Below are 26,471 nucleotides of genomic sequence, written 5' to 3'. Positions count from 1 at the left end.
GAGGAAGGGAGAGGGAGAGAGAGATAGAAACATTAATGATAAGAGACAATCACTGATGGGCTGCCTCCTGCAGGCCCCCTACTGGGGATCCAGCCCACAACCAGGCATGTGCCCTGACTGGGAATTGAATCCCCTGGCTCATAGGTCAAAACTCAACCACTGAGTCATGCCTGCTGGGCAGCCAATTTTTAATTTTAGCCATTCTGGTGTTTGTATAGTGGTATTTTACTGTGGTTTTAATTTGCATTTCCCTGATGCAAATTTTCATATTGTTGTTAATCATTTGGAAATACTTTTTTTTGGTGAAGTGCCCATGTAGACTCTCTTCCTGTTAAAATAAAATATAGTTGATGGCTGGCTTCAAAAAAACTTTTGAAGAAGTTATTTATATATCCTGGATTTCTTTGTCATATTTTTTAAAACAAATATCTTCTTTAAGTTTTTGCCTGTCTTTCACTCTCTTAATGGTGTTTATGATTAAGAGAAGTTCTTTATTTAAGTGAAATTCAATTTATCATTTAATTTTTTTATTGGTCTGATTTGGAGGAATTGTCTAGCTCAGACTTAAATTTTGTTTATGGTAGTGATACTTGTGTTTCGTTTAAGAATTCTTAGACTCCCCTAAGGTGGTAAAATATCCTCTTTGTTTTCTGGAAGCTTTATTGTTGTACCATTCATGTTTAAGTCTATGATACAAACCAAGTGAATGTGTGGGTGTAATTTGAAGTGTGGGTCTAGTTTAATTCTTTATGAATAGATATATAATGTCTTATTAAAAAGACAATTATTTTCTCCCGTAATTGCAGGATCACCTTATTCATAAATCAAGTCTCTATCTGTGTGGCTCTATATTTAATTACTGCTTGCATTCCAATGACTGATTATCTATGCTTACACCAATACCGGGCATATGCCCTGACTGGGAATTGAATCTGGGACCTCTTGGGTCCATAGGCCAACGTTCAACCACTGAGCAATACCAGCCAGGTCCATATTGTGTTTTAACAGTTTACATATTTCTGTGCCTTCCCCAAACCCTACACCATACACTTGACTATTTCTGCCATATAATTGACATGCAGTAAAATTTTGGAGAACAAAAAAATGAGGGGAAGATGTAGGGGTTTCCCAATGCTCCCTTCATGAATGCATTTAAAAAGGAGCTGAAATGCACTTTTGTTTCGAAACTAGCCAGGAGCGAAGGTTTCTGTGGTGACCCTGAAAAGAAAAACTAGAGAAAGTTTGTCATTCTGCTGACCTATCTCTGTGAAGGCAGAGGAGGGAGGCTCTAACCCAGTGGTTCTCAAACTGGGGGCTTTTTGCCCCCCACGGACATTTGGCAATGTTTGGAGATACTTTTGGTTGTCAAAACAGGGCAGGGGAAGCTCCTGGCATCTCATGGGTGGAGGCCAGGGATGCTCCTTAACATCCTACAATGCACAGGGAAGCCCACCCCCCACACAACAAAAAAATCACCCAGCTACAAATGCCCAAATATCAGTGGCACTGATGTTGACTAAAACCATGGCCCTAATCCAACCTGTGGGAATGGCCAGGAGTGGAAGTGTTGTTAAGGCAGGGAATGCAGCTTGCCTGAGGAGGTGATATTTGAGCTGCATTTAAAAAGATATGCATATGCTGCAAAGATGGAGAAAGGGGACACTATGACTGGGAGATGGAACCATGTGAATGAAGCATGGAGAGGCAAGAAGGGGCAGGATCCCTAGCCAGGTACCTCCGGTGGTTAGAGCACCATCCTGATACACCTGGGACAGGCCCTGGTCAGGGCACATACAAGGAGCAACCAACGAATGCGTCAATAAGTGGAACAACAGTCCTAACTGGTTTGGCTCAGTGGCTAGAGCGTCGGCCTGTGGACTGAAGGGTCCTAGGTTCGATTCCAGTCAAGGACATGTACCTTGGTTGTGGGCACATCCCCAGTAGGGGGTGTGCAGGAGGCAGCTGACTGATGTTTCTCTCTCATCGATGTTTCTCTCTATCTCTCTCCCTTCCTCTCTGTAAAAAATCAATAAAATATATTTTTTTAAAAGTGGAAAAACAAATCAATGTGGTTTTTTCTCTTTCTCTAAAAATCCATAAATAAATTTTTAAAAATCGACTTTAGAGAGAAAGGAAGGGAGAGGGATAGAGAGATAGAAACATCAATGAGAGAGAAACATTGATCGGCTGCCTCCTGCATGCCCCCTCCCGGTGATCGTGCCCAAAACCCTGGGCACATGCCCTGACTGGGAATCAGACCAGTGACCTCTTGGTTCATGGGTGGATGCTCAGCCACTGAGCCACATCAGTCAGACAATAAATAATTTTTTTTTAACAAAAAGAAGGAGCAGGAGGTCTTCAGGTGGTGTCAAGGATGTGGCTGAAGTGTGTGACGGTTGGTGGCTGAGAGAAAGGAGCAAGGTAGATGACGGTGAGGTTGTGAAGATTCTTGAACAATTCCCACTGGAGTTGAGACCTCGAACGTGGCAGGTGTGGAAGGATGTTTATCCGGGAGACGGGCAGAGTTGGAGCTGAGTATTAGAAAGTTCTCTTTGCTGCTGGTGCTGGTGATGGGCTGGATGGGGTGAAACGAAGCCCAGAGGCTGGAGCGGGGTGAGGGTAGGCATGAGGCTGTTTCAATGGTCCTGAAGAGAGGGATCAGGTTAGGACCCAGTCAGGGGATGGAGAAGAGGGGACAGATCCTGGGCTTGGTGACTCATGAGAATGGGCAATGTGGGAGGGGAAGTGAAACAAAACCCTGACCATAAATACTACTGACCTAAAATAGGCCTGATACTTATTTGCTAACTTGCTCATCAGCAGCCTTTCCCATAACAAGAACGCCCACTTGGTCAGGCTGCGAGTGAAAGCCTCTCACCACTTATTTACATGTGGAAACCGAGAGGTCATCTAGGGAGTCAAACGATCCCCTTGGCAGTGTTTATCTGAGTGTACTTGACCAGCTGCCCATGGCTGACCGTTACTGCAGGCTCACCATGCCTTCAGCCCTGCCTATGCCTGTGCGAATTAAATCATGGAATCCTCAGAACAAGCACGTGAGCTAAGGACTGTTCTTGCCCCCATTTAACAGACGAGCCCGTGGAAGGAACAAGAGGCTTGGTGGTGAAGCAGGTGTTGTGTAACCACCACCTCGGCCTCCTCGCAAAACATTTTCCATCACCTGCCAAAAACCCCGTCCCCATTCAACAGTCACTCGCCATTGCATCTTCCCAGAAGCCCCTGGCAGCCCTGAATCTACGTTCTGTCCCTATGGGTTTATCTATTTTGGATGTTTTGTGTTAATAGAATCATACAACATGTGAACTTTTGTGTACGGTGTCTTTCATGTAGCATGTCTTTGAGGTTCATCCATGTTGAAGCATGTATCTGTGTACCACCTTTTGTTATGGCTGAATAATATTCCATGTGTGGATGGTCCACATTTTGTTTATTCATTCATGTATTGATGGACATTTTGGTTGTTTCCACCTTTAGGTGGAGGCTTAAATTTAAAAAAAAATCCTCACTCGATGACATGCTTATTGATTTTAAAGAGGGGGAGGAAGGGAGAGAGAGAGAGAGAGAGAAACATTGACCAGTTGCCTCCTATACTTGCCCTGACAGGGGATCAAAATGCAACCTAGATATGTGCCATGCCAGGAATTGAACCTGCAACTTTTTGGTGTACAGGATGATGCTCCAACCAACTGAGCCACATTGACTAGGGCTGTATTAAATGCCACTGGATTGTTCACTTTAAAATGTCAACCACTGTCCTCTACTGCCTTCATTAAGACAGTTTAGGTGGTCTCTAGTACCTGGGATTAAAGCTTGGTGGAGAGATGAATGGAGTCCATGGGGTCCCAGAAGAAGGAGGTCCAGAATCTTCCACAGGGCAGTGGAAGCGAAGCAGTTAAAGAAGACATCACGTTGGAAGTTCTGTACCCGTTCAACATTAACTGCCCACCCACTCCCCCAATCTCAAGCCCTCGGTAACTACTATATATTACTTTTATTCATTGTGGTTAAAAAAAAAACAACAACCATAAAATCTACTATCTTAACTATTTCAGTTGAGGATGCTTTTTACTTCATCTTTTCAACCCAGACACATATTTTTGAGCCCATTTTGAAGGATAATTTTGAGCCCATTTTGAAGGAGGGATGTGGATGCTCAAAGACAGTGAAGAACACACCAGAACAAGGGTTTTAGAGAATGGCTTGAGGGGTTGATGACTTAGGCTATGGTGATGGAAAAGTGTACTGCATGAGATTAAGAATAACTTAGAACAGCCCCGGCTGGGTGGCTCAGTTGGTTGGAGCATTGTCCTATACACTAAAAGGTGACAAGTTTGATTCCTGGTCTGGGCACATACCTAGGTTGTGGGTTCCATCCCCAATAAGGGTATAGACAGGAGGCGACCAATTGATGTTTCTCTTTCACCTCTCTCTCATTCTCTCTTTCTCTCTCTCAAAATCAAATAAACATATCCTTGATGAGGATTTTTTAAAAAAGAATAACTTAGAGCAGAGGTCAGAAAACTATAGCCAGGGGGGGGCTGCCTACTTTTGTAAAAAAATTTTTGTTGAGACACAGTCACATTAATTTTTTTTCAGATTGCCTATGGCTGTGTTTGTGGGAGAACATATTTGCCAATGATTCAGCTAATAAGAGGTTAATTTCCAAAATATATAGAGAACTCATATAACTTAACAAAAGGAAGACAGACAATCCAATTAAAAAATGGTCAAAGGACCTAAATAGACACTTCTCGAAAGTGGACATACAGATGGCCAAGAGACATATGGCAAACTGCTCAAAGTCACTAATCATCCAAGGATGTGAATTAAAACCACAATGAGGTATCACCTCACACCTGTCAGAATGGCTATCATCAACAAATGACAAGGATGTGGAGAAAGGGAGTCCTAGTACACTGTTGGTGGAAATGCAGAGTGGTGTAGCCACTGTGGAAAACAGTATGGAGTTTCCTCAAAAAATTAAACATGGAACTCCCATTTGACCCACTAGTTTCACTCCTAGGAATATATCCTAAGAATCCCGAAACACCAGTCAGACAGAATATATGCACCCTTATGTTCATAGCAGCACAATTTACAATAGCTAAGATTTGGAAACAGTCCAAGTGCCCATCAGCAGAGGAATGGATAAAAAAGCTATTTTACATTTACACTATGGAATACTACACAGCTTTAAAAAAGAAAGAACTCCTAACATTTGCAACAGAATGAATAGCCCTGGAGAATATTATGCTAAGTGAAATAAGTCAGTCCGAGAAAGGTAAATATCACATGATCTCACTCATATGGGTATTCTAATGAACAAAGTAAACTGATGAACAAAATAGGTCGAAGACATAGAAGCATGGAACAGACTGTGGAATCACGAAGGGAAGACGGGAGAGGGTGGGTAGGAAGAGATCAACCAAAGAACTTGTATGCGTCTATGCATGACCCATGGACATAGACAATAGGGTGCTAAAGGTCTTGGGTGGGGGTGGTGGGCAGGGGTTGGTTGGAGGGGGTCAATGGAAGAATAAAGAGGACATATGTAAGACTTTCAACAATAAAGAATTCTTTAAAAAAAGAAAAAAATATTTTTAAATTGATTTCAGAGAGGAAGGAAGAGGGAGAGAAAGAGAGAAACATCAATGATGAGAGAGAATTGAGCCCACAACCCAGTTATATGCCCTGACCAGGAATGGAACCATGACCTCCTAGTTCATAGGTCGACACTCAACCACTGAACCACACCAGCCAGGCATCATATGTATTTAAAAAAATTTTTTATTGATTAATTAGAGAGAGAGAGAGACATCGATTTGTTGTTCCACTTATGCATTCATTGGTTGGTTCTTCTTTTAAAAATATTTTCATTGATTTTTTTTTAAAGACAGAGGAATGGAGAGGGAGAGAGAAAGAGAAACATGGATGCAAGAGCAGGGCATTGATCAGCTGTCTCCTGCATGGCCCCTACTGGGAATCGAGCCGGAAACCTGGGCATGTTCTCTGATCTGGAATCAAACCAGCAACCTTTGGGTGCACGGGACAGCACTCAACCAACGGAGCCACACCAGCCAGCCCCATTGGTTGATTGTTGTGTGTGCCCTGACTGAGGCTCGAACCCACAGCCTTGGCGTAACAGGACAACACTCTAACCAACTGAGCTGCTGGCCAGGTTCCATGCGTACTTTTATTTAATGCTCATAGCAACCTTGCGATGTGGAACTTCTTACGCCTGATCACAAATCAGGAAATCAAGTCCCAGAGGGGTAAGGTGGTGGCTCAGGTGGTATCATATTCTTCTTAATCGACGGAAAGAGCATGAACTTGTTCCCAGGTCTCTCTGATTGCAATGCCTAAGATAGTTCCAACATACCAGGAAAGGCATATACAGTAGTTTATAAACCCACTGCCTGTGGGGATGTGAGCTCTCCAAAAGTCAGCTGGTAGGTCCCCCTTCCCCTAGACCAGTGGTCGGCAAACTGCAGCTCATGAGCCACATGCGGCTCCATGAGTGCCAAGGGCACCATGAGTGTGGCTCTTCCACAAAATACCACGTGCGGGCTCGCACGTAGAGTGCAATTGTAACTTCGTGGCCCATGCGCAGAAGTCGGTTTTTGGCCCCGGCGAGTCTATTTTGAAGAAGTGGTTGTTAGAAGAAGTGGGGAGTGTCAGTTGGTCGGGTGTAGGGAGACTTGAGACTCGGCACAGGCGGGCCCTAGGATACGCAGTGCTGGTGGGAGGTGTGCGCGATTCATGCAGGAGTTGAGGATGGGAGAGTTGGAAGGGGTCGACCTCAGCGAACATACCTCAATCAGATTTAGGACATTTTTAGCAAAGGCCAGCTTAGGAGTACCCTAATTAAGTTAATTAGGAGTACCCTAATTAAGTTAATAACAATGTACCTACCAATATAGTTTAAGTTTAAAAAATTTGGCTCTCAAAAGAAATTTCAATCCTTGTACCATTGATATTTGGCTCTGTTGACTAATGAGTTTGCCGACCACTGATCTAGATTCAAAGATAGCTCTTCTTGATTGCTTTCCAATTCTAGGAGCTAGAGGATATGGATGGTTTGGCCTCTCACTGGGTCCTGACACTTGAGTATAACTGGTCAGTGCTCATCTGAGGAGGATTCTTCCTCTGAAAGCGGATGGAGGCATAATGCACCTCTGGCTCCACCCTCAAGGTTGGGGCGGCCCCTGCAGAGCTAGTGGAGTCAGCGGACGGGCTGTCTAACTCGGGCGTCTTCTGGTGACCCTGTGTGGAGAGCAAAGAACAACAAGGTCAGAGCAGAGTGGGGGTGGGGGGAGGAGTTCCTGCAATGAATTTGATTGTAATAGGATCTTTGTTCATTCTTCCATTTTTTAAAATAAATTTTTAAAATTTATTTTTTGTTAATCCTCACCTGAGGATATCTTTTTCCATTGATTTTTAGAGAGGGACGGGGGGAGAGAGAGAGAGAAAGAGAAACATTGATGTGAGAGAGGCACATCTATTGATTGCCTCATGCATGCACCCGGAATGGGGCGGGTATGGAACCTATAACCCAGGTACGTGCCCTTGACCAGAAATTGAATCCACAATCCTTCTGTGCATGGGCTGACACTCTAACCACTGAGAAATATCGGTCAGATCATTCTTTCATTCTTTTATTGAATATTTCTCAAGGTCTCATTTAATCACTTATCCAACAAAGATAGCTCTTATTGGATGCTTTCCAATTCTAGTGACCACTCACACAGACCTTTGTGGAAAATACTATTATTTTACAAAGAAAGACAGTAAGTCTCAGGGAAGTTAGATACTTCTCAAGAGCACACATCTACTGGTCAGGAACTCAACCCCTGGTCTCTCAGAGCTCTCCTATGTGCCAAACACTGGATATGCAGGGAGATGTTTATAAAAAAGAACTTCTCCTCCTGTGTGTCTCTCCTTTATTCCCTTAAAAAATCCTTACCCAAGGATATGTTTTTATTGATTTATAGAAAGAAAGGAAGGGAGAGAGAAACATCAATGTGAGAGAGAAACATTGATCACTTGCCCCCGTGTGTGCCCAAACCAGGCATCAAACCTGCAACCTTTTGGTGTATGAGATGACGCTCTAACCAACTGAGCCACCCAGCCAGGGATCTCCTTTACTTCTACACCAAGCAATTCTCTGACACCAGCTGGACATCCTACAACCGGACTCAGTTCTGACACCATCTACTTGAAGATATTGTCAGATCCCACAGGTTAAAGGCTCAGTCCCACAAGATACCCCGCCCTCACTGCCACTTCAGATGCCAATCACAAGTCCAGGTTGCCACCTGTGCTTCTGACCAACTGGCTGTAAATCAGAGGTCCCCATGATTTCCTTCTCAAGTTCAATTAATTCACTAAAGTGACTCACTGAATTCAGGGAAACTAGCCATAGAGTAGCTTGTTATGGAAGGATGTGATAAAGGATATAGATGAGCATCCTGATGAAGAGATGCATGGGGAAAGTTTGATCTTTAAGGAGGGGGGCAATTGGGGAATGAGTTATTAACAGTGAATTTTTTGCATTTCTTATGGTTCTAGGGGCCTTATATACAGTATATAAATATATATTGTGCTGTATTTATGCATTTCAGTTCTCTATTATAAGTTTTGAATCTTTGCTATTTTTTTTATATCACTTCATATTACTGCTATTTTAAAAATAATTTCTTAGTGATTTTTTTCTCAGTACTTCAACTGTCCTTTCATTCTTTTATTTTTCTATTTCATGGATGCCATGTTCTTTGGAAGCTTGTTTAGACCATTTAATGGCCTTTTAGGCTTCCTCCATGTGAATAGGAGTTCACTTTTTGAATAATAAGAATTCTATGTCACCGGGGTGGAGGGGCATCAGGATTTTAGAGATGCTTAGGTGGGGTGTGGCCAAAGAAAGATTGGGAACCACTGATTTAAACAGTCATTTCTCAGACCCTATTTTACCAGACTTATTAGCCCACTTGGCCACCAGGACCCATCCCTCCACTCTCCTGGTCAATTATTTTTCTTCAGTGGACTTTTTGCTCTTTCCACCATGTCTCCCTGACTCTAAGTACTGGAGGGACCCAAGGTCCTGTCTGCAGGCCCCTTCTCTTCTTTGTGGCTTCATCCAATATCAGACCTTGATGTGGAAGACCCCCAAATCTCCGTGCCTCCCACCTGGACCCCTCTCCTGAACTCCAGAGTCTGGCCATCTACTTGTCACCTTCACATAAACATCTCAGAAGTGCCTCAAACTTACAGTAACCAAAACAAAGTTTGATCGCCTCTCAAAAACATACCTTTCCTGCAGGGTTGGCAATTTCAAGAATTGGTACTTCAATTCTTTAAGTTGCTCAGGGCAACCACATTAGAATCATCCTTGGTATCTATGGACATTTGTGGACATCTATGGACCTTTATAACAGCGTTGGACATCTGTGACATCCATGAATATATCCATGACAATCAATGGACATCTTTGACCACCTTTGAATATCTATGACATTTCTGGACATCTATACTATCCATAGAGTTATCTTTGATATCTATAAGCATTTAAGAGCATCTATGATTATAGATAGACCTCTATGACATCACTGGACATCTATGACATCTATGGAGTCCTCCTTGATGTCTATGACACCTATGAGGTAAAGGCAGTGAGCTCACACCCAGTGTACCCTGTCATTCCATTGGCAAATCCTGTTGACCCCACCTTCAAAATGTATCCAGATCCCAATTGCTTCACACCAGATTCATCACTGATGCCGTAAGTCTGTTTTATGGACTGAACTGTGTCTCCCAAATTCACGTGTTGAAGCTCTAACTCCCAATGTGACTATATTTGATGATAGGGCTTTTAAAGAGGTACTCAATTTTTTAAATGGGGTCATTAGAGTAGGACCCAACATGACTTGAGTCTTTGTAAAGAAAAAAGAGAGGCCAGGAATACATGAGCACAGAGAAAAGGCCAAGAGAGAGCAAGAAGGTGGTCATCTGCAAGCTCGGAAGGGACATTTTACATTTGTAATGTAATAATTTATAAAAATACAGATATTGACAAGTGGGAGATACTGGCCACAGCGAAAGATAAATGCATGGGTGATGGCTGATCATGTGCTCAAAAACCTCACAGTGGTACCCACATAAGTTAGAGTTCGATGAGAATCAGAACTTGTAGGATGAGCAGGAGCAGGGTGGGCTGAGGCAGGCACGTGAAGAGGAGGGGACATCCTAGCAATGATTCTGAGATGCAAAAGGCTTACTTTGCTGGAGGCGAATGAGCAGGTGAGTGTAGAAGGCACAAATCATGGAAAGTGACTGGGTTTCCAGGCTCAAATGCCAGACCAAGTTGTGTGGGTGCTCGGCAGTGTGGAGAACCAGTGCATTTCAGACTTGGGTGTGATGGGGCAGTGCTGGGGAGGAGAAGAGGGAGGGCTGCAGCAGACATGCTTTGCAGTGTATTAGTGCAGAAAGAGCTGGTGGAGGACTGGGCGGGACAGGGCCGGGTCTCTGGTTGGGTGTCAGGGACAAGAATAACATTGGTGCCCTAACCGGTTTGGCTCAGTGGATAGAGCGTCAGCCTGTGGACTGAAAGGTCCAAGGTTTGATTCCGGTCAAGGGCATGTACCTTGGTTGCGGGCACATCCCCAGTAGTAGGTGTGCAGGAGGCAGCTGATCGATGTTTCTCTCTCATCGATGTTTCTAACTCTCTATCCCTCCCCCTTCCTCTCTGTAAAAAAATCAATAAAATATATTTTTTAAAAAAGAATAGCATTGGTGATATGGAGAGCCCAGCAGAAGTATATTTTGGGGGTGTATTAACCATGTGCATTTCATGTTTTGACATCTGGGGCTTTGATAACCCTAGAGAAACTGTCGCCGCCAGGACTAGCTAATTGCTAAAGAAAGTAAAGGACTTGCCTCTAAGTGTGACTTTCATATTGCAAACGAACCAGTCCAATCCAAACTCCATGCCTCCAACCATCTCCTTTATGGAACTCTTACACTTCCGACCAGTCCCCTCCTGCCCTGATCACACCAGGACCAGGGACCAGACAATGAAAGACAGCCCCTACAGCCCAGAGCCTGTTGAAATTATTCAAACTAGCTAGTCCTAAGCCTGCTTCCCCTGCCTCACCTCACCTTCCCCATGGAAACCACCATCAAGGTTCCTGCCCACGTTTTCCCCTTCACTCCTTCTGCCTCCTGACTGACCCTGGTGCTGCTCTGTGTGGCCCTGTAGTGTGACATTTTCCCCTCTTGGGAACTGTGAGGAACAAATCGACAAGTTGTCTCCTGATCTGTTGGCCTGACATACCTGAATAATAATAAAACCTACATTTTCCAAAGGAGTGGAAAGGTGAAGAGCTCGTTTCTGGACACACTGAATGGAACGCAAATGGAAGTGGGGGCAGGGTTGCATGCCAGGATGTCCAGGTTACTCACCAGGGAAGCTGGCCCCATGGCAGTGTGGATGTTGTCCATGCCCATTGCTGTCCTGGCTTTCTTCCTGCGGGTCTTCACTCTGTTAGGAGACACCAAGGTCTTTGACACAGGGTCACTCTTTGAGGCTGGAGTGAGTGACTAGGGAAGGTCAAGGGTGGGGCAAGACCAGGAGCCTTCATAACAAGACTTTGGAACAAGGTCTTCCCCCACGCCTCCCGATTCAAGCCTGGCTCAGTGGCTACGGGCTGGATTCTCACCACCACGGCACCCCTTACCCTTGCTCCGGGCCCTCACAACCCCTCTAGGTTCCTATTCTCTACCTCTGGCCCACACCTGTCCCATCTCACACAAAATAGATGAGGCAGAGGCAGCCAGCCAGCAGTGCAGTGACACCAGCTCCCCCGACGGCCGCCTGAACTACGTCTGCCCTCGTCCTCGGTTCCCCTGCAGACAAGAGAGACATGGGTGAACTCCAAGCTTGATGAGCAGGCATGTATCCCCTCTTCTCAAGCATGAACAGATGGGTGCCCCTCTCCTCCCATCCAGGGCTGAGCAACTAGGTCCTCCAGAACCATGGGGTGAAGGACACAGTCTACATGACATCTCCTATCCAGTCCCCACACTCCTGTGCACCAAACCTCATCTTTTCTAGGACCTGGGATCTTCTCCATCTAGGGTTTCTCTGCCACAGACCCCAGACCTGGCTGCAGCAGGACCTTGAGCCTCAGTGTTCCATGGGCACTCCAGAGATAGACACACACAGAGCGCTGTGGGTTGCCGAAAGACCTCTCTTTTTCCTTCCTGGGAAGGTGTCAGAATCTTCTCTCCTGGCCTCCACTGGCCCTGTCGCTCAGGGTCAAAAGTGGTCTTTTGTGCCTCCAGAAGAAGGTGAAATCCAGGAGGTTCTCAGACCTTCAGGCGAGACCCAGACAGCTTTCCTGGTCTCATTTAGCCATGCCTCCCTGGAGCCTTGGGATCAGGGATGTGTCTCTGAGCATCACCTGTTACAGTCTGATGGAACTGCTGAGAGTCCTAACAGGGTCACTGACCAGTGCGGGTGGGGACCAGATGCCATCACCAATGGGAATAGGGCAGGAGGAGGATAGGGCTCCAGAGACAGGTCAAGGTGAGGGCCAAAGGGTGGGCAGGCAAAAAATAGAGATTTTCAGAGAAGTGAAACTGCTCTACATGACACTATAATGGTGTACACGTGTCATGATACAATGTCCAAGCCCATCAAGTGTACACCACCAAGAGTAAACCATAGTTATGAGTTTTAGTTGACAACGATGTGTCAGTGTCAGTTCATCGATTGTACAAATGTCCCCTCTGGTGGGAGATGTGCATGTGAGGGAGGGTGCGACAGGTTGAGGGGAAATCTCTCTGCCTTCTGTCTCCTGCTCAATATTGCTGTGAATTTATAACTGCTCTTAAAACTAAAGTCTACTCTAAAAATGCCCCAAGGCATTTGTAACTGGGGGAAGATAAAGAGCATCTGTTAGGATGGGCAGGGAGAAGGTTGTGGTCAATCTGGTCAGACAGTGGTTGGAGGGTATTGGGGAAGAGGTCAGATAGGGGTGCTCACGTTTAACTGCACCCACACCTCCCTGCTGAATTCTGAAGTCCAGCTCTGAATCACCCAGACAGAGACCCACATCAGTCAATGCCCCATGACAGAAGGCTCCTTCCCACCTGCACTGTCTCCTAGGCAACCACCTGGTGTTGGGTTCTGTGTGGCACCTAGGACAGGAAGAAAGGAATTCCTTCTTCAGTGGACTGAAATGGAGTAAGGATCATTTAGGCATTCCCCCCTCCACCCTCAGAGACCACAGAAATGCAAGAGGGGCAGAGCTTGTGTCCTCGAGGTCCCCTACACAGCCAGGTCCCTAGGACAAAGCACCCAGCACACCTGCCTGGCCCTCCTGCTCTGCACCCCCTCGGGGACCTGCTGTTCTGACCCAGCACTCACAGGTGACATTGAGCTGGATGGTTGTCTCCACAGTCACACCAGCGGCAGGAAAATGCACCTGACAGGTGAGGTTGGTGCCGTGGTCCTGAGGCCGTAGGGTGATGGTGAGCACGGAGGAGAGGCGGGGCCTGGGGCCCCGGGGGGGGTGGGCCGCCGACGTCCAGGAGAAGATGGGGGGCGTGCCCCGCTCACAGGCCCAAGGCACAGAGCAGGTCAGGTTCCTGGGGAGGCCGCTCTCCAGGGTCCCCGGGTTGAGGATGTGGGGCGTGTGGTTGAGGGCTGGTGAGGAGGGGGAGGCAGGGGATCAGGAGTGAGGGTCCCAGGTGCAGCCCTGAGAGCAGCCTCAGCTTTGGTCCAGCTCCTGCCTCTGAGCCCAACACACTGTACCCCGACCCCCTCCCAGGATGGGGTCCCATCCCAGCCCTGCCCGGGGCCACCATGAACTTCTCCCAAGGCCTCTCCTGGAGCCCGTTCCTTACCCGTCACTTGCACGGAGAGCATGTTCTGTTTGTAAGAATATTTAAACCCTCGGAAACGTTCCCTCTCCACTCGAAAAAAATATAATCCCTCATCTGTCCTCCTGGCGTCTCTGATGTCTAGGGAGCAGTTGTTGGTCTGCGGATCCCCGAGGAGGTAGAATCGGCCCTGGGTCTCCTCCTGCACATTACGAGTCTGGTTGCTTGTGACCACAGCAGCATCGTGGAATTCATTAGCTCCTTCTGGGAACCAGGAGCCATATGTAGGGATAGTAGTCCCAGAGGTCCACGATGCAGTAAAGTTGCAGGATACAGAAACACACAAGCCCTCCTGCACCATCACAGGTGTCTGCACGCTCACTGTGTATCCTCCATCCTGAGACAGGGACCCTGCAGAAAAAGGAGGGTCAGCTGCAGCCCCTGCCCTACTCCCCCGTCTCCCCTCAGATACTCACCAGCCCACAGCAGAGGCAGCAGCCACAGCATCTCTGACATGGAGGGCTTCTGGACTCCTGTGGGTGAAAAAAAGAATGAAGACAGTGGGAGAGGAGACCGTGGTGAGACCACGGAAGCTGGGGAGGAGCACGAGATCTCAGACATTCACGAAAGAGGAACCTCAGAGCTCAAGCCCTTCCCCTCTTTGCACAGAGTAGGCAGGCACCCCACAGCCCAGGACAGACAGAAAGCTAGCCCCGTGTCCTGTCCAATCTCGGGTCTTCCCTGCAGCTCCAGAGCAAAATCATGACCACTGAGCACATCTGAAGAGGGGACACGGGAGTCTCCTAAGGTCCTCCCATTGGGGGCTTTTCTGAGCTCTGATATCTACATCAGAGAGCTGGTTCACTCCTGCACTGACGGGAGGTCCCGGCCTCATCTACAAGCTGTGGTCGGTCCTACAAGGTGTAGGATTCTGTAATGTTCATGTGAGAGTTTGGGGCAGAAGTAAAGAAGGGGGTCCCAAGTGAAGTGAAGGCAGCATTCACTCATTCATTCATTCATTCATTCATACACCAAACACTCAGTGAGCATGTAAGTGTTGATTGGCTGAAGACAAGTCAAGAACAGATCCATGGACCTGATCTATGATATGTACCTGAGGTGATCCACACCCAGTGACATCACTTCCTCCCAAACACAGCGCTGTCGGGCTTTAGAGCTGCTGTCACTCGTCAGTCTACCATGTGTCCTGGTGGCACACTGGGTATTTCCTAAAAACACTAGTGCAGGTTCTTATTTTACATCTTATTCTGATTCGTGGTGTTTCAATGATGGCATCTCCAAAGTGAAAACCGTGTCACATCTTCATGTAACACAAAGGGAGACCACACGTTCCCTGATGCCAGGGCAGGAAACTCTTCTCTATGATTCCGTCACTCAGAGTGTGTGAACCGGAGGGACTGTCTCAGTTCCTCATCATGCAGAAGAGCATTTCCTGTCATGGAAAAGCGCTGCAAAGTTGTGGATGAACAATGAGCTCAAACATTTCCCTTATATTTTCAAAGTTCTTTCCAGATGGAGTATGTTTCTCCCAATCTTTAGGAGTAAGATGATATTTGCCTTTCAAATAAAGTACATACTTTCTTGTGTCAGCAAGAGTTCACAATTTCCTTTTTGCATTGACTGCTGGGAATCTCAGGGACATATCTAGACTTAATTTCATAATATTTGTTATTCTAGCTGCCTGGTAGAATGATTTCTTTTTTCCTAGGCTATTTCTGTTCTGCTTTTAAAAAATCGCTACCTTAGAAATGCTATAAAATGGTAAGGCACCTCAAATTCTAAGTTGGACTATAAGGGCTCTGATTTCTACATACAATAAAAATATGTAAGCATGATCATAAATATGATTCTCACAGTAAAATGTGGATCCAAGAACGTAATATTCCTAGGAAACATGAGTGGAATATGCAGCTACAATTAAAGTTTAGGTTCAGCTCATGTAGTTTTCCATCTGAGTCTGTGGATATGCATCTGGCAAACTCTTGATTCCGGTAACATAAAAGCATTTGCCACCAGATATTTGTAAAATCTTTCTAACACAGTAGTATCTAGATAGATGGGCCTTCAGTCTTACTAATACAGAGAGGCTTTTGTGCCCTCATTTGGTGGATAAGAAATTGAGTTTTGTCCTGGCCGGGGAGCTCGGTTGTTTAGAGGTCGTCCCGATACTCCAAAGTTGTGGGTTAGATCCCAGGTCGGGACATGAGCCCTGGCTCTGTGTCCTGTCCCATCTCAGGAGCTTCCCTTCAGCACCAGACCTGGACCAGGACCTCTGAGGACATCTGAGGATGAGACGCCAGTCTCCCAGAAGCAATCAATAAATGCACAAAAAGTGGAACAACAAATCGATGTTTCTCTCTTCTCTCTCTCTCTCTTACACTTACCTTTTCTCTCTCAAATCTAAATAAAAAATAAGAAAAAGATATTGAATTTCCAGTAAGTTAAATGATACCTTGTTCTAGGCTGTTAAAAAAACATGTAAGAATATAATAGAAAACCCATTACAAATGCTGTGTATTATAAAGAAAGTTATACCATTTTCATGGAAGGGAGGATTCTGTGAGTTCCAATTGTATTTCTTTTAATAACGTCATAATTTACATAAAATAAAATGTAGTCACTTGTGTATGTATTTCTTTGAATTTGAACAAATGGGATTGATCCATAATCAAGATATAGAGTATTCCCACTATCACTGAGACTTTCCCCCATGTCTTTGTAGTTAATCACTGCCACCTCCAGCCCCCACTTAGTATTATTACTAAGTGGTATTCCATTGTATCTCATCCTGGTTTTTACCTGTAATTTTCTAATAACAAGTGATGTTAAGATTGTTTTCATGTGGGTAGCTGCCATTATTTTTTTATTAAGTGAAATGGCAGAATAATTCTGTGACTGTTTTTTTTAAATAAAACTGTGGTAACACAAACTTAACAAAAACATTTCTAATTGTCTGGGTCAGTGGCATTAAGGACATTCACATTGTTGTGGGACCATCACCACCATCCATCTCTAGATCTTTTGTCATTTTCCCCAAACTGACTCTCTGTACCCATGAAAAGTACAGCTCTCCATCCCCCCAGATGCTGGCAACCACCATTCTATGGTCTATGTCTATGAATTTGCTAGTCTAAGTACTTCATGGAAGTGGTATCACATAGCATTTGTCGTTTTGTGATTGACTTGCTGCACTTAGCATAGTATCTTCAACCCACATTGTAGCATGAGTCAGAATTCACTTCCTTTTTTGAGGATGAATAACATTTCCTTGTATGTCCACCACATTGTGTTTATCTGTTTCTTGGTTAATGGGCCCTTAGGTTATTTTCACCGTAATGGTGAATAATGCTACTATGAACAGAGATTATAAACATCCATTAAAGTTCCTGCTTTCAATCCTTTGCGTAAATACCCAGAAGTGAAATGACTGGTTCTTATGGTAATTCTATTTTTAATGTTTTGAGGAACTGCCACACTGTATTTAAAAGCAGATACACAGCCTTGGAATGTAGAGCAAAGCTCAAGAGTTTCATTTTCTCCATATCTGCTCCAAGTCTTGTTATTTCCTGTTTTTATTTTATTTGATTGATTTTGGAGAGGAAATGAGAGGGAGAGAGAGAGAAACAATCATGAGAAAGAAACATCATCGTTGGGCTGCCTCCTCCATGCCCCCTACTGAGGATGGACCCCACAACCCTGGCATGTGTCCTGACCGGGAATCAAACTAGAGACATTTTGGTTCCTGGGTAAACACTCAACCACTGACCCACAGCAGCTGGGCTCCTTTAGCTCTCTTAGAAGTAACTTTCACAGAACAGCAAGCTCCTGCTCCCTAAAATATGGGTCACTCATGAGGTGACCCACTAATGTATCAGGACATAGAAAAGCAGAGCAAACATGGTCTGGAGACATTCAAGGATTGCAAAAGGTAACATGGGCAGTGCAAAAGGCTGAATGATGGCCACCCAGAGATACCCAGGTCTTAATCCCTGGTACCTCAAAATGTTACCATATAAGGGAAAGGGGGCTTTGCTCATGGGATTAAGGTAAGAATATTCAAATGAAGAACATCCTAGATTATTAGGGTTGATCCCTGAAGCCAATCACAAGTGTTCCCAACATAGACATAGCAGGTGACTTTCTACACACAGAGCAGGACGAGGCCATGTGACCAGGAGATGGGTCTCCGTGATGCAGCCACAAACCAGGACAGCCGTCATCCCATCACCTGGAAGCAGCAAGAGATGGGTTCTCTCCTCGAGCCTCTGGACCGAGTGCATCCCAACCAAAAACCGGATTTCTACACAATAGAACCCATTACACGTGATGGGGTGTAGGACGTTACCCCAAGATGTGGCACCCAATCTTTCTTTGTTTCTGAGGTCTCCATCAACAACTTAGAAGGGCAGAAGGAGAAGATATTTTTACTTTCTGCATGTATTTCTGGTCTCAAGAACTAAGAGATTAAATTTCCATTTTTTAAAGACACAGAGTGTGTGGGAATTTGTCACAATGGCCCCAGGAAACCAATACAGGCGGGAATTCATGGATCACCTCTGGGAGGACCCAGAGGAGGAGTCAAGAGAATTTGACTCCTTCACCAGACTCATCCCTCTGTCCTCTTTGCAGCCAATTTTCTCAAAGGGTTGTCTGGACCCACTATTCCCATATCGTCTTCTCCAATTCTCTCCTGCAGTTGTGTCTTCTCAGAATGAACATCACCTTCAAAACTCTCCTCTCTGTCCATCAAACACAACCCATCCTTTCTGATGCTCAGGGGAAACACTTGGGCACCATCCTTGCTCTAGCTTTCTCTCAGTGCCCAAGTCAACTTGAACTTCAAGATATATCCAGAAATTAAACCTCACTCTCTACCTCACCTCCTTGGTTCAGCCACCATCCCCTCTTGCCTTGTGTGTCCTCCCCATTCTCTGTTTGGCTGCTGTGGACACTAGTCTATTCTGAAAAGAGCAGCCAAGAGAATCAGTTACCAAGAATGTTCAACCATATCTCTGATTTCCTCAATGGCTTCCCGGTTCCTGCATTTGCTGCAAACTTTCACTAGGCTGCACACCATTGGGTCTCACCTCCCTCCATGGGTCTACCCTTCCAGGAGCCCCTGGACTGTCACGCCTGAGTTTTGTCTCTATCACACACCAGGCTGCTTCTGCCTCAGAGCCGGGACACTGCTCCCCATCTTCCCGGCTAATCTCCTTTAGGGCAACACAGTCTGCTTTCTCACCAGCATCAAGTCTAGGCTCAGAATCACAGTTCATACTCTCAGATGTTGGATTGTCCTTCCATGTCACCTGATCTTTTCCTTGTATGATTCCTCCCCAAACACATATCACCATCCAACAGGCTGTAATAATTTTTAAATTTATTTTTAATTTATTCTCTTGTCTCCAGAATGACAGCTTCTGGATGACAGAGATTTTTCATGCCAGGTTCATGGTTGCATCCCCATTACCTACAACAATGCTGGCACATAGTAGGTGTTCAGTTATACTTTCTAAAGTGTCTGTATATAAATGACTAAATATGATTCCATTCAAATATATACAAGAATCACACACACACATAAACACACATGTTCAATTGGATGACTATTAACTAAAGAAGTATGATCATCAGTTGGAGATGTAGGAATGGGGAGGGAAGGGTATTTCAGCCAAAGGAACTGCACATGCAAAGTCTCAGAGTCACAAAGGCCCTGGCCCAGCCAGATGTGGAGATGATGTGAGATGCAGGGAGATAAGAGAATCTAGTGGAGACTCAAGCAGGAGACAGACCACACTGAGCCCTCAAGTCCAGCCTGTGTAGTTGCACCTCATCTCTGGCCATGGAGAGGAAGCGTCATTGTTCACACTGTAGGAAGTGGACCCTATGTCTCTGGATACACAATCTGGAGACAGGTAGCTGGTGGGTTCAGGGACCCAGGGAAGAGATGAGGCCACAGGAACAATCCCAGCATGATGAGCATGAGACAGCCATCAATATAGGCTGTGATTAGGAAGAAGGATGGACAAGTCTTAGTGGATTGGGGAGAATGGGATGGTCTTAGAGAAGGGGGCCACCATGTCATCACTGTGATGGGAAGCCCAGCAGAGAAGTGGGTTTGGGGAGGAAGGTGACAGCTCCATTTCAGCAATGCTGATGGGTAGACAGGTAGGAGGTGTCAGTGGGTGTTGGGTGGTGACACACCTGCATCACTCACCTGAGGGGTTAACCTGAGACTGTGTTTGCATCCTCTGTTCTCCTTTGGGGCATCAGGGCCTTCCTCCTGTGGTACCTGACTCTGAGGGAAGACACTGGGATCTTTCAGTCTGATCGCATCAGGTTCAGTGGGCAGCAGACCCAACCCCCTGTTCCCTGTTCAAGGCCTGGAGAGGAGACTGAAGTGGGAAAGTGTGTGTCTGGCCTGACAGACCCTCCTGAGCGCTCCAGGTACCTCCCACCTGGAGACCTGGCTTATGGGACATTCAAGAGGTCTGTCTGTATGGAGTCCTCATGTACCACCCCTTCACTTCCTGCCAGCCCTGCTCCTGACCCATCAAGATCCCAGGCCTTGGTTCAGAACTCTGTCCCATGCCCCCTGCCCTCCCCACACCTTCCCTCCCTCTGGGCTGAGCTCACAGGAGGACGATGAGGCAGAGGAGGAGGAGGAGCAGGGCCTTGACAGCAGCTTCCCCGATGGCCACCAGCACCGCCTCAGCCCTGGGTCCTGATAATCCTGCAGGAAAGAGGGACAAGGATGGAGTCATCTGCTCAGCTGTAATCCCGTGTCCTTCTGCTCCCAGCAGGACCCTGGACGTTGTTCCCCAGGCGTTCCTGCATCACCGGATTCTGGAATGCTTGGGCTCTCACCCTAGACCCTGCCCTGATCCCCAGCAGTTGGACAGAAATGGAAATGTGTAAGTTGGAATTCATCAGATTGAAACATTCTGTTGATCAATGGACACGATGGGGAAAATGAAAAGCCAACCCATTTAATGGGAGAGAACCTTTTGATATCTATAGATTGGATAAGGATTAATAACCTGCCCATATACCAAACTTACAACTCAACAACAAAAAGTCAAAGAACCAGATTAAACAATGGGCAGAGACTTGATATAAAATGTTCTTTAAAGGTGACGTACAAATGAACAATAATTCTGTGAGAAAAAAAGCAGCATCATAATTATCACAGAAATGCAATCAAAGCCACGTTGAAGTAGCCTTTCACACCCACTAGTAGCCTATCACTTTTTTAAAAAAGGAAAATACCCATGTTGGCAATTGTGTAGAGAAATTGGAAGCCTTATACTTTTTAAAATGATTTTTTTTTTATTAGTTAAGGTATTACAAATGTGTCCTCATCCCCCCCATTAACCCCCAACCTCACCCCCCTCACACTCATGCTCCCATCCCCCTGTTGTCCATGTCCATTGGTTTGGCTTATATACATGTATACAAGTCCTTTGGTTGATCTCTTCCCCTTACCCCCCGCCCTCCCCTACTTTCCTTCTGGGGATTGATAACCTGATCGCTGTTTCTCAGTCTTTGGATCTGTCCCTTTTCATCCGTCTATATTGTTCTCTATAATCCACAAATGAGTGAGATCATGTGGTATTTATCTTTCTCTGACTGGGGAAGCCTTATACTTTGTGGTGGGAATGTAAACTGATGCTGCTACTGTGGAATACAGTCCAGAATTTCCTCAGAAAGCTATACATAGAAAGTACCATTTGACTTAGGAGTTCCACTCCCAGGTACATGACCTAAAAAAGAGAAAAGTTGTCTAAACAAAAAATGTACATCAAGTTCACAGCAGTATTATAACCACCCAAAACTGGAAACACCCTAATGTCCATCAACTGATCAACAGAAGAACTCAATGTGGTACATCCATACAATGGACATTCAGACAACCCCTAACGCCCCTGTTCTCAGAGAAGATGTGCACACATCCAGATCCCTCCATGCCATGGACAGCTCCACAGTCACAGAGACGGGGGATAGGGTGTAACGTCTGTCTTTCTGATGACGAAGGACCTGTTACGTCCGTCAGGTGAACAACCAACGCTCACAGCAGCATGTGGACACTGCTCACTTCCAGGGGGATACTGAGCTTCTGAGGGCAGACTTCAGTGCCTTTACTCTAAGGGAAAAGTCTTTTGTTTTTAGTGATTGATGTTGAGAGAAAAAATAAAGGAGGAGAGAGAGAGAGAGAGAGAGAGAGAGAGAGAAGAGAGACATGAAGGGGGGGAAGCAGAGAACAGAGAAAAGTATCAGAGAGGAGTTTTTTTGTGTGCTCTGACCTGAGATCAAACCCACAACCTTGGGACACTGGGACGATGCTAGAAGCAACCAAGATACCTGGCCTGAGCCAACTTCAGTGCTTTCTTCATTATTGGCCATGTGACTATATTGCTTGTTCAAAAATACATAAATGAAAATATTGGAGGAAAATGAAAAGGTGAGCCTGGCGGATTTGTCAGGAGATGGAGGACCAGCGCCTTGAGAGGCAGCTCAGCCATGTGGAGGGTGCCTAGTTCTCCTGGTGCAGCTGACAGGGCCTGGGAGAAGTCCTCGGGGAGCGAGGGGCCAATGGGGACAGCTGCTCACAGCGGCAATGGGGGCTGAGGAAGAAGAGGGACCATTGGGTTCATCCACAGGGGCTGTCTGGTCACCGGTGAGTCCAGGATGATACAGGGTCCGGCCCTGTCCAGATCTGGAAACGGCCCTGCTCCCTACAGCCCATGAGGGGTTCCTTCTTACCTGTGCCATCTCCTAGGCAACCACCTGGTGTTTGGTTCTGCAGGGCACCTGGGCCAGGAAGAGAGGAGTTCGCTGGTCAGTGAGCTGAGACAGGGTGAGGATTGTTTAGGCAGTGCACTTCCATCCTCAGACACCACAGAAATGCAAGAGGGACAGGGCTTGTGTCCTTGAGGTCCCCTACACAGCCAGGCCTCCAGGACAAAGCACCCAGCACACCTGCCTGGCCCTCCTGCTCTGCACACCCTTAGCGACCTTGTGTTCCAACCCAGCACTCACAGGGGACGTTGATCTGGATGGTTGTCTCCACGGTCACACCAACGGCAGGAAAATGCACCTGACAGGTGAGGTTGGTGCCATGGTCCTGGGGCCGTGTGGTGAGGGTGAGCACGGAGGAGAGGCGGGTCCTGGGGCCCAGGGAGCTGTGGGCAGCTGACGTCCAGAAGAAGATGGGGGGCGTGCCCTGCTCACAGGCCCAGGGCACAGAGCAGGTCAGGTTCCTGGGGAGGCCGCTCTCCAGGGTCCCTGGGATGAGGATGTGGGGGGTGTGGTTGAGGGCTGGTGAGGAGGGGGAGACAGGGAATCAGGAGGGAGGACCCCAGGTGCGGCCCTGAGAGAAGCCTTGGGCTTTGGTTCAGCTCCTCCTCTGAGCCCAACACACTGTGCTCCAACCCCCTTCCATGATGGGGTCCCATTCCAGCCCTGCCTGGGGCCACTATAACCTTCTCCCAAGGACTCTCCTGGAGCCCATTCCTTACCTGTCACTCGCACGGTGAGCATGTCCTGTATGTAAGAATATTTAAACTCTTGGGAACGTTCCCTCTCCACCTTAAAAAAATATAATCCGTCATCTGTCCTCCTGGCGTCTCTGAGGTCCAGGGAGCAGTTGTTGGTTCTGAGATCCCCGAGGAGGTGGAATCGGCCCTGGGTCTCCTCCTGCACGTTACGAGTGTGGTTGTTTGTGGCCACAGCAGCATCTTTGTCTGGCTTAGCTCCTTCTTTGAACCAGGAGCCATATGTAGGAATAGAAGTCCCAGAGGTCCAAGATGCAGTGAAGGTGCAGAACACAGAAACACACAGGCCCTCCTGCACCGTCACGGGTGTCTGTACTGTCACCATGTATCTTCTCTCATGAGCCAGGGACCCTGCAGGAAGAGGAGGGTCAGCCAAAGCCCTTGCCCTACACCCCCTTCTCCCCTCAGACACTCACCTGCCCAGAGCAGAGGCAGCAGCCACAGCATCTCTGACATGGAGGGTTTCTGGGCTCCTGTGCGTGAGAAAAGAATGAAGACAGTGGGAGAGGAGACAGTGGTGAGACCACGGAAGCTGGGGAGGAGCACGAAATCTCGGCTATTCACGAAAGAGGAACCTCAGAGCTCAAGCCCTTCCCCTCTCTGCAGAGAGCAGGCATACACCCCAAAGCCCAGGACAGACAGAAAGCTAGCACGGAGTCCTGTCCAATCTCCGGTCTTCCTTGCAGCTCCAGAGCAGAACCAGAACCACTGAGGACATCTGAGGAGGGGACAGGGGAGTCTCCTAAGGTCCTCCCGTTGGGGGCTTTTCTGAGCTCTGGTGTCTACACAAGGAATTTAAAATAAACAGAAGGGTCTTAGGTAAAGTGTCAGGGGCAGCCATTATTTCAGGCATTCATTCATTCATTCACTCATTCATTCACCCACTCTCTCCCTCATCCATTCATTCTGCACAGAGTGGGAGGACACCCCACAGCCCAGAGACCCTCAGACACGGGTCCATCCAGCATGTTCTGGACCTGGGTGAGGCCCGCCCTGACCCACGAGGGTGAAAGCAGGGGCCTCTGCAGATCCGAGGCTTGCCAGACCACAGGTGGGTGTCTGAGTTCTGCCCAGGCAGAGGTGCTGTTGGTGCCCTCAGTGGGCACTGGGGAGTGGTCATGCATTTACCCATTCATTCATTCATTCACTTATTCACTCACTCTTTCATTCACCCATTCATTTATTCACTCACTCACTCATGCATTCATTCATCCATTCATGCATTTACCCATTCATTCATTCAGCCATTCATTCATTCATTTACCCATTCACACACTCCTTCATTCACCCATTCATTTATTCACCCATTCAATCATTCACTCACTTGTTTATTCATTCACTCATCGATTCATTCACTCGACAAACAGACTGAGCCTGTGCCCTGTGTGGGCGCTGGAGGAGAGAAGACTGGCCCTCCATCCACGCCCAGCGATGGTCCTCATGGCAGAGGGGGCGGGGGAGCAGATGACCTCAGGGCCTGCCTGGTAGAGGCCGTGATGGTGATACAAGGCTGGGGCCATGACTGGAGGCCCCGCTGGCTGGTGGCTCTTGGGCACAACAGGGCAGACTGGACGTGGCCTGGACTCTGAGGGGACAAGGAGGAACATTCCATACTGTGGGACCTGCTGTGGGCCCAGGGACAGTGAGAGGATGAAGTCGCTGAGGGGGGTGGGTAGGGAGCGCTCTGCTCTCTTCCTGCTCACATGACATCGGCCCCCAGGTCTGGCCTCCTTTCTCACTTCCCTTCCTCCTGCCCTGTCACCCCTGCTGGAAGCCATCCCCGGGCACCAGGGGCGCTAGCTCTTGGCAGTGCAGCCGTCCACGTCTTCTGAAGCCGTCCCTCCCTCTTTGTCATCAACTCTCTGACCTCCACGTGGGGAGACCGGCCTGTCCATTCTCCCGGCATTCCCTGTGCTGGAGCTGGGGGTGGACAGACAGACACACCCTGACCCCTGGCCGGGCTACCGCGGGGCATGTGCAGGGAGCTCTCAGCAGCTATACCAGGGAAGCTCAGCTGCTGTTGCCCAGCCCTGGGCTTGCTCACATCCCCCTTCCCCTGTCTCTCTCCCCAGAACCCGAGTGCTGCAGCCACAAGTCTGATGGGCCCCAGGCCTTCACCCAGGCCCAGGCTCCCCAGGACAAGCCCTCCCCCCCAACACACACACCCCTGTGTGTCCACAGCATCCCTGAAGCTGAACCTGAGAATAAGGTAGAGCTGTTGGACCTCATCCAGGCTGAACTGGGGTCCCCGCTGGCCTGGAGTAGCCCCCTCTGCCCCCTTCCCCATCCTCTCTCATATCTCCCGAGTAGGAGCAGCCCAGACCCCAGCCTTCTCTCGCTCCGCCCCCCGAGGCAGGGAAGCCTGGCAGGTGCCATGTCAGTAGGTGAGCTCCCTAGGTCTCCAGCCCTGCTGCTGCACGGGACAGCTCCGCACCTGGGCACGGAGGACTGGCAGGGCTCAGGGCATGGCCTCTGATGTTTGCATCGCCTACTAGTCCTCCCCACCTCCCTCCCCGGGTCTCGAAAAGGCTGCACTTGCAGTTCACATGGAACAGACTAGGTGCACAGCAGTGTGTGAGTTTAGGGGGGAGGGGCCCCACCATGCAGGCCCCGGGCTGCACTGGGGGAGCGGGCAGGGGGGGGGGAGCGTGAACACGTCCTGCTGTGCAGGAGGCTCTGCAGTGACAGGAGGGAGCAAGCCTGGCTCCCAGGGCAGGAGTGCACGGGCTTGTTTGTGTGATTCTGAGGGCGGACAAGTAACTCAGGCAGCGCAGGCTCCAGGCTCTGTGACAGCATCCTAGGACCCGCAGCTCAAAGGACAGAGCTGTGTTGCTCACGGCTTTGGAGGCTGGGAGGCCCAGGGTCAAATGCCAGCAGATTGGGTTCCTGGTGTGAGCCCGTCTTTGGGCCTCCCATGGCCTATGTTTTATTATTATTACTAGAGGCCCAGTGCACAAAATTCGTGCATGGGGTCGGGGGGGGGGGGGCCCTCGGGCC

The 26,471-nt window shown here is 47.7% G+C and overlaps 2 protein-coding genes across 2 annotated transcripts in view; both read right to left on the bottom strand.

Moving 5' to 3' along the window:
* Positions 1 to 6,195: 6,195 nt before the first annotated feature.
* The window catches only part of LOC102247393 (myeloid cell surface antigen CD33-like), a 39,574-nt gene continuing 19,298 nt past the window's right edge, over positions 6,196 to 26,471 (bottom strand). The window contains exons 4-8 of the mRNA XM_014547440.1: positions 13,168 to 13,215; positions 11,823 to 11,919; positions 11,476 to 11,554; positions 7,083 to 7,284; positions 6,196 to 6,492 (exon numbers count right to left, since the gene is read on the bottom strand). Coding sequence (XP_014402926.1) covers positions 7,108 to 7,284; positions 11,476 to 11,554; positions 11,823 to 11,919; positions 13,168 to 13,215 — 401 coding nt within the window. The 3' untranslated portion in view covers positions 6,196 to 6,492; positions 7,083 to 7,107. The remainder of the gene's footprint in view (positions 6,493 to 7,082; positions 7,285 to 11,475; positions 11,555 to 11,822; positions 11,920 to 13,167; positions 13,216 to 26,471) is intronic.
* LOC102247103 (myeloid cell surface antigen CD33) lies at positions 20,553 to 23,799 on the bottom strand. The gene is made up of 4 exons (XM_014547412.1): positions 23,439 to 23,799; positions 22,960 to 23,238; positions 22,684 to 22,731; positions 20,553 to 20,653 (listed from the first exon to the last, which is right to left on the bottom strand). The coding sequence occupies exons 1-4, from the start codon at positions 23,797 to 23,799 to the stop codon at positions 20,553 to 20,555; spliced, it is 789 nt and encodes a 262-aa protein (XP_014402898.1).

The sequence above is a fragment of the Myotis brandtii genome, unplaced genomic scaffold (assembly GCF_000412655.1).
Source record: "Myotis brandtii unplaced genomic scaffold, ASM41265v1 scaffold474, whole genome shotgun sequence".
NCBI classification, from domain to species: Eukaryota; Metazoa; Chordata; class Mammalia; order Chiroptera; family Vespertilionidae; genus Myotis; species Myotis brandtii.
The sequence above is the reverse complement of the archived record's forward strand: the minus strand, read 5'-3'. Positions and strand labels throughout refer to the sequence as shown.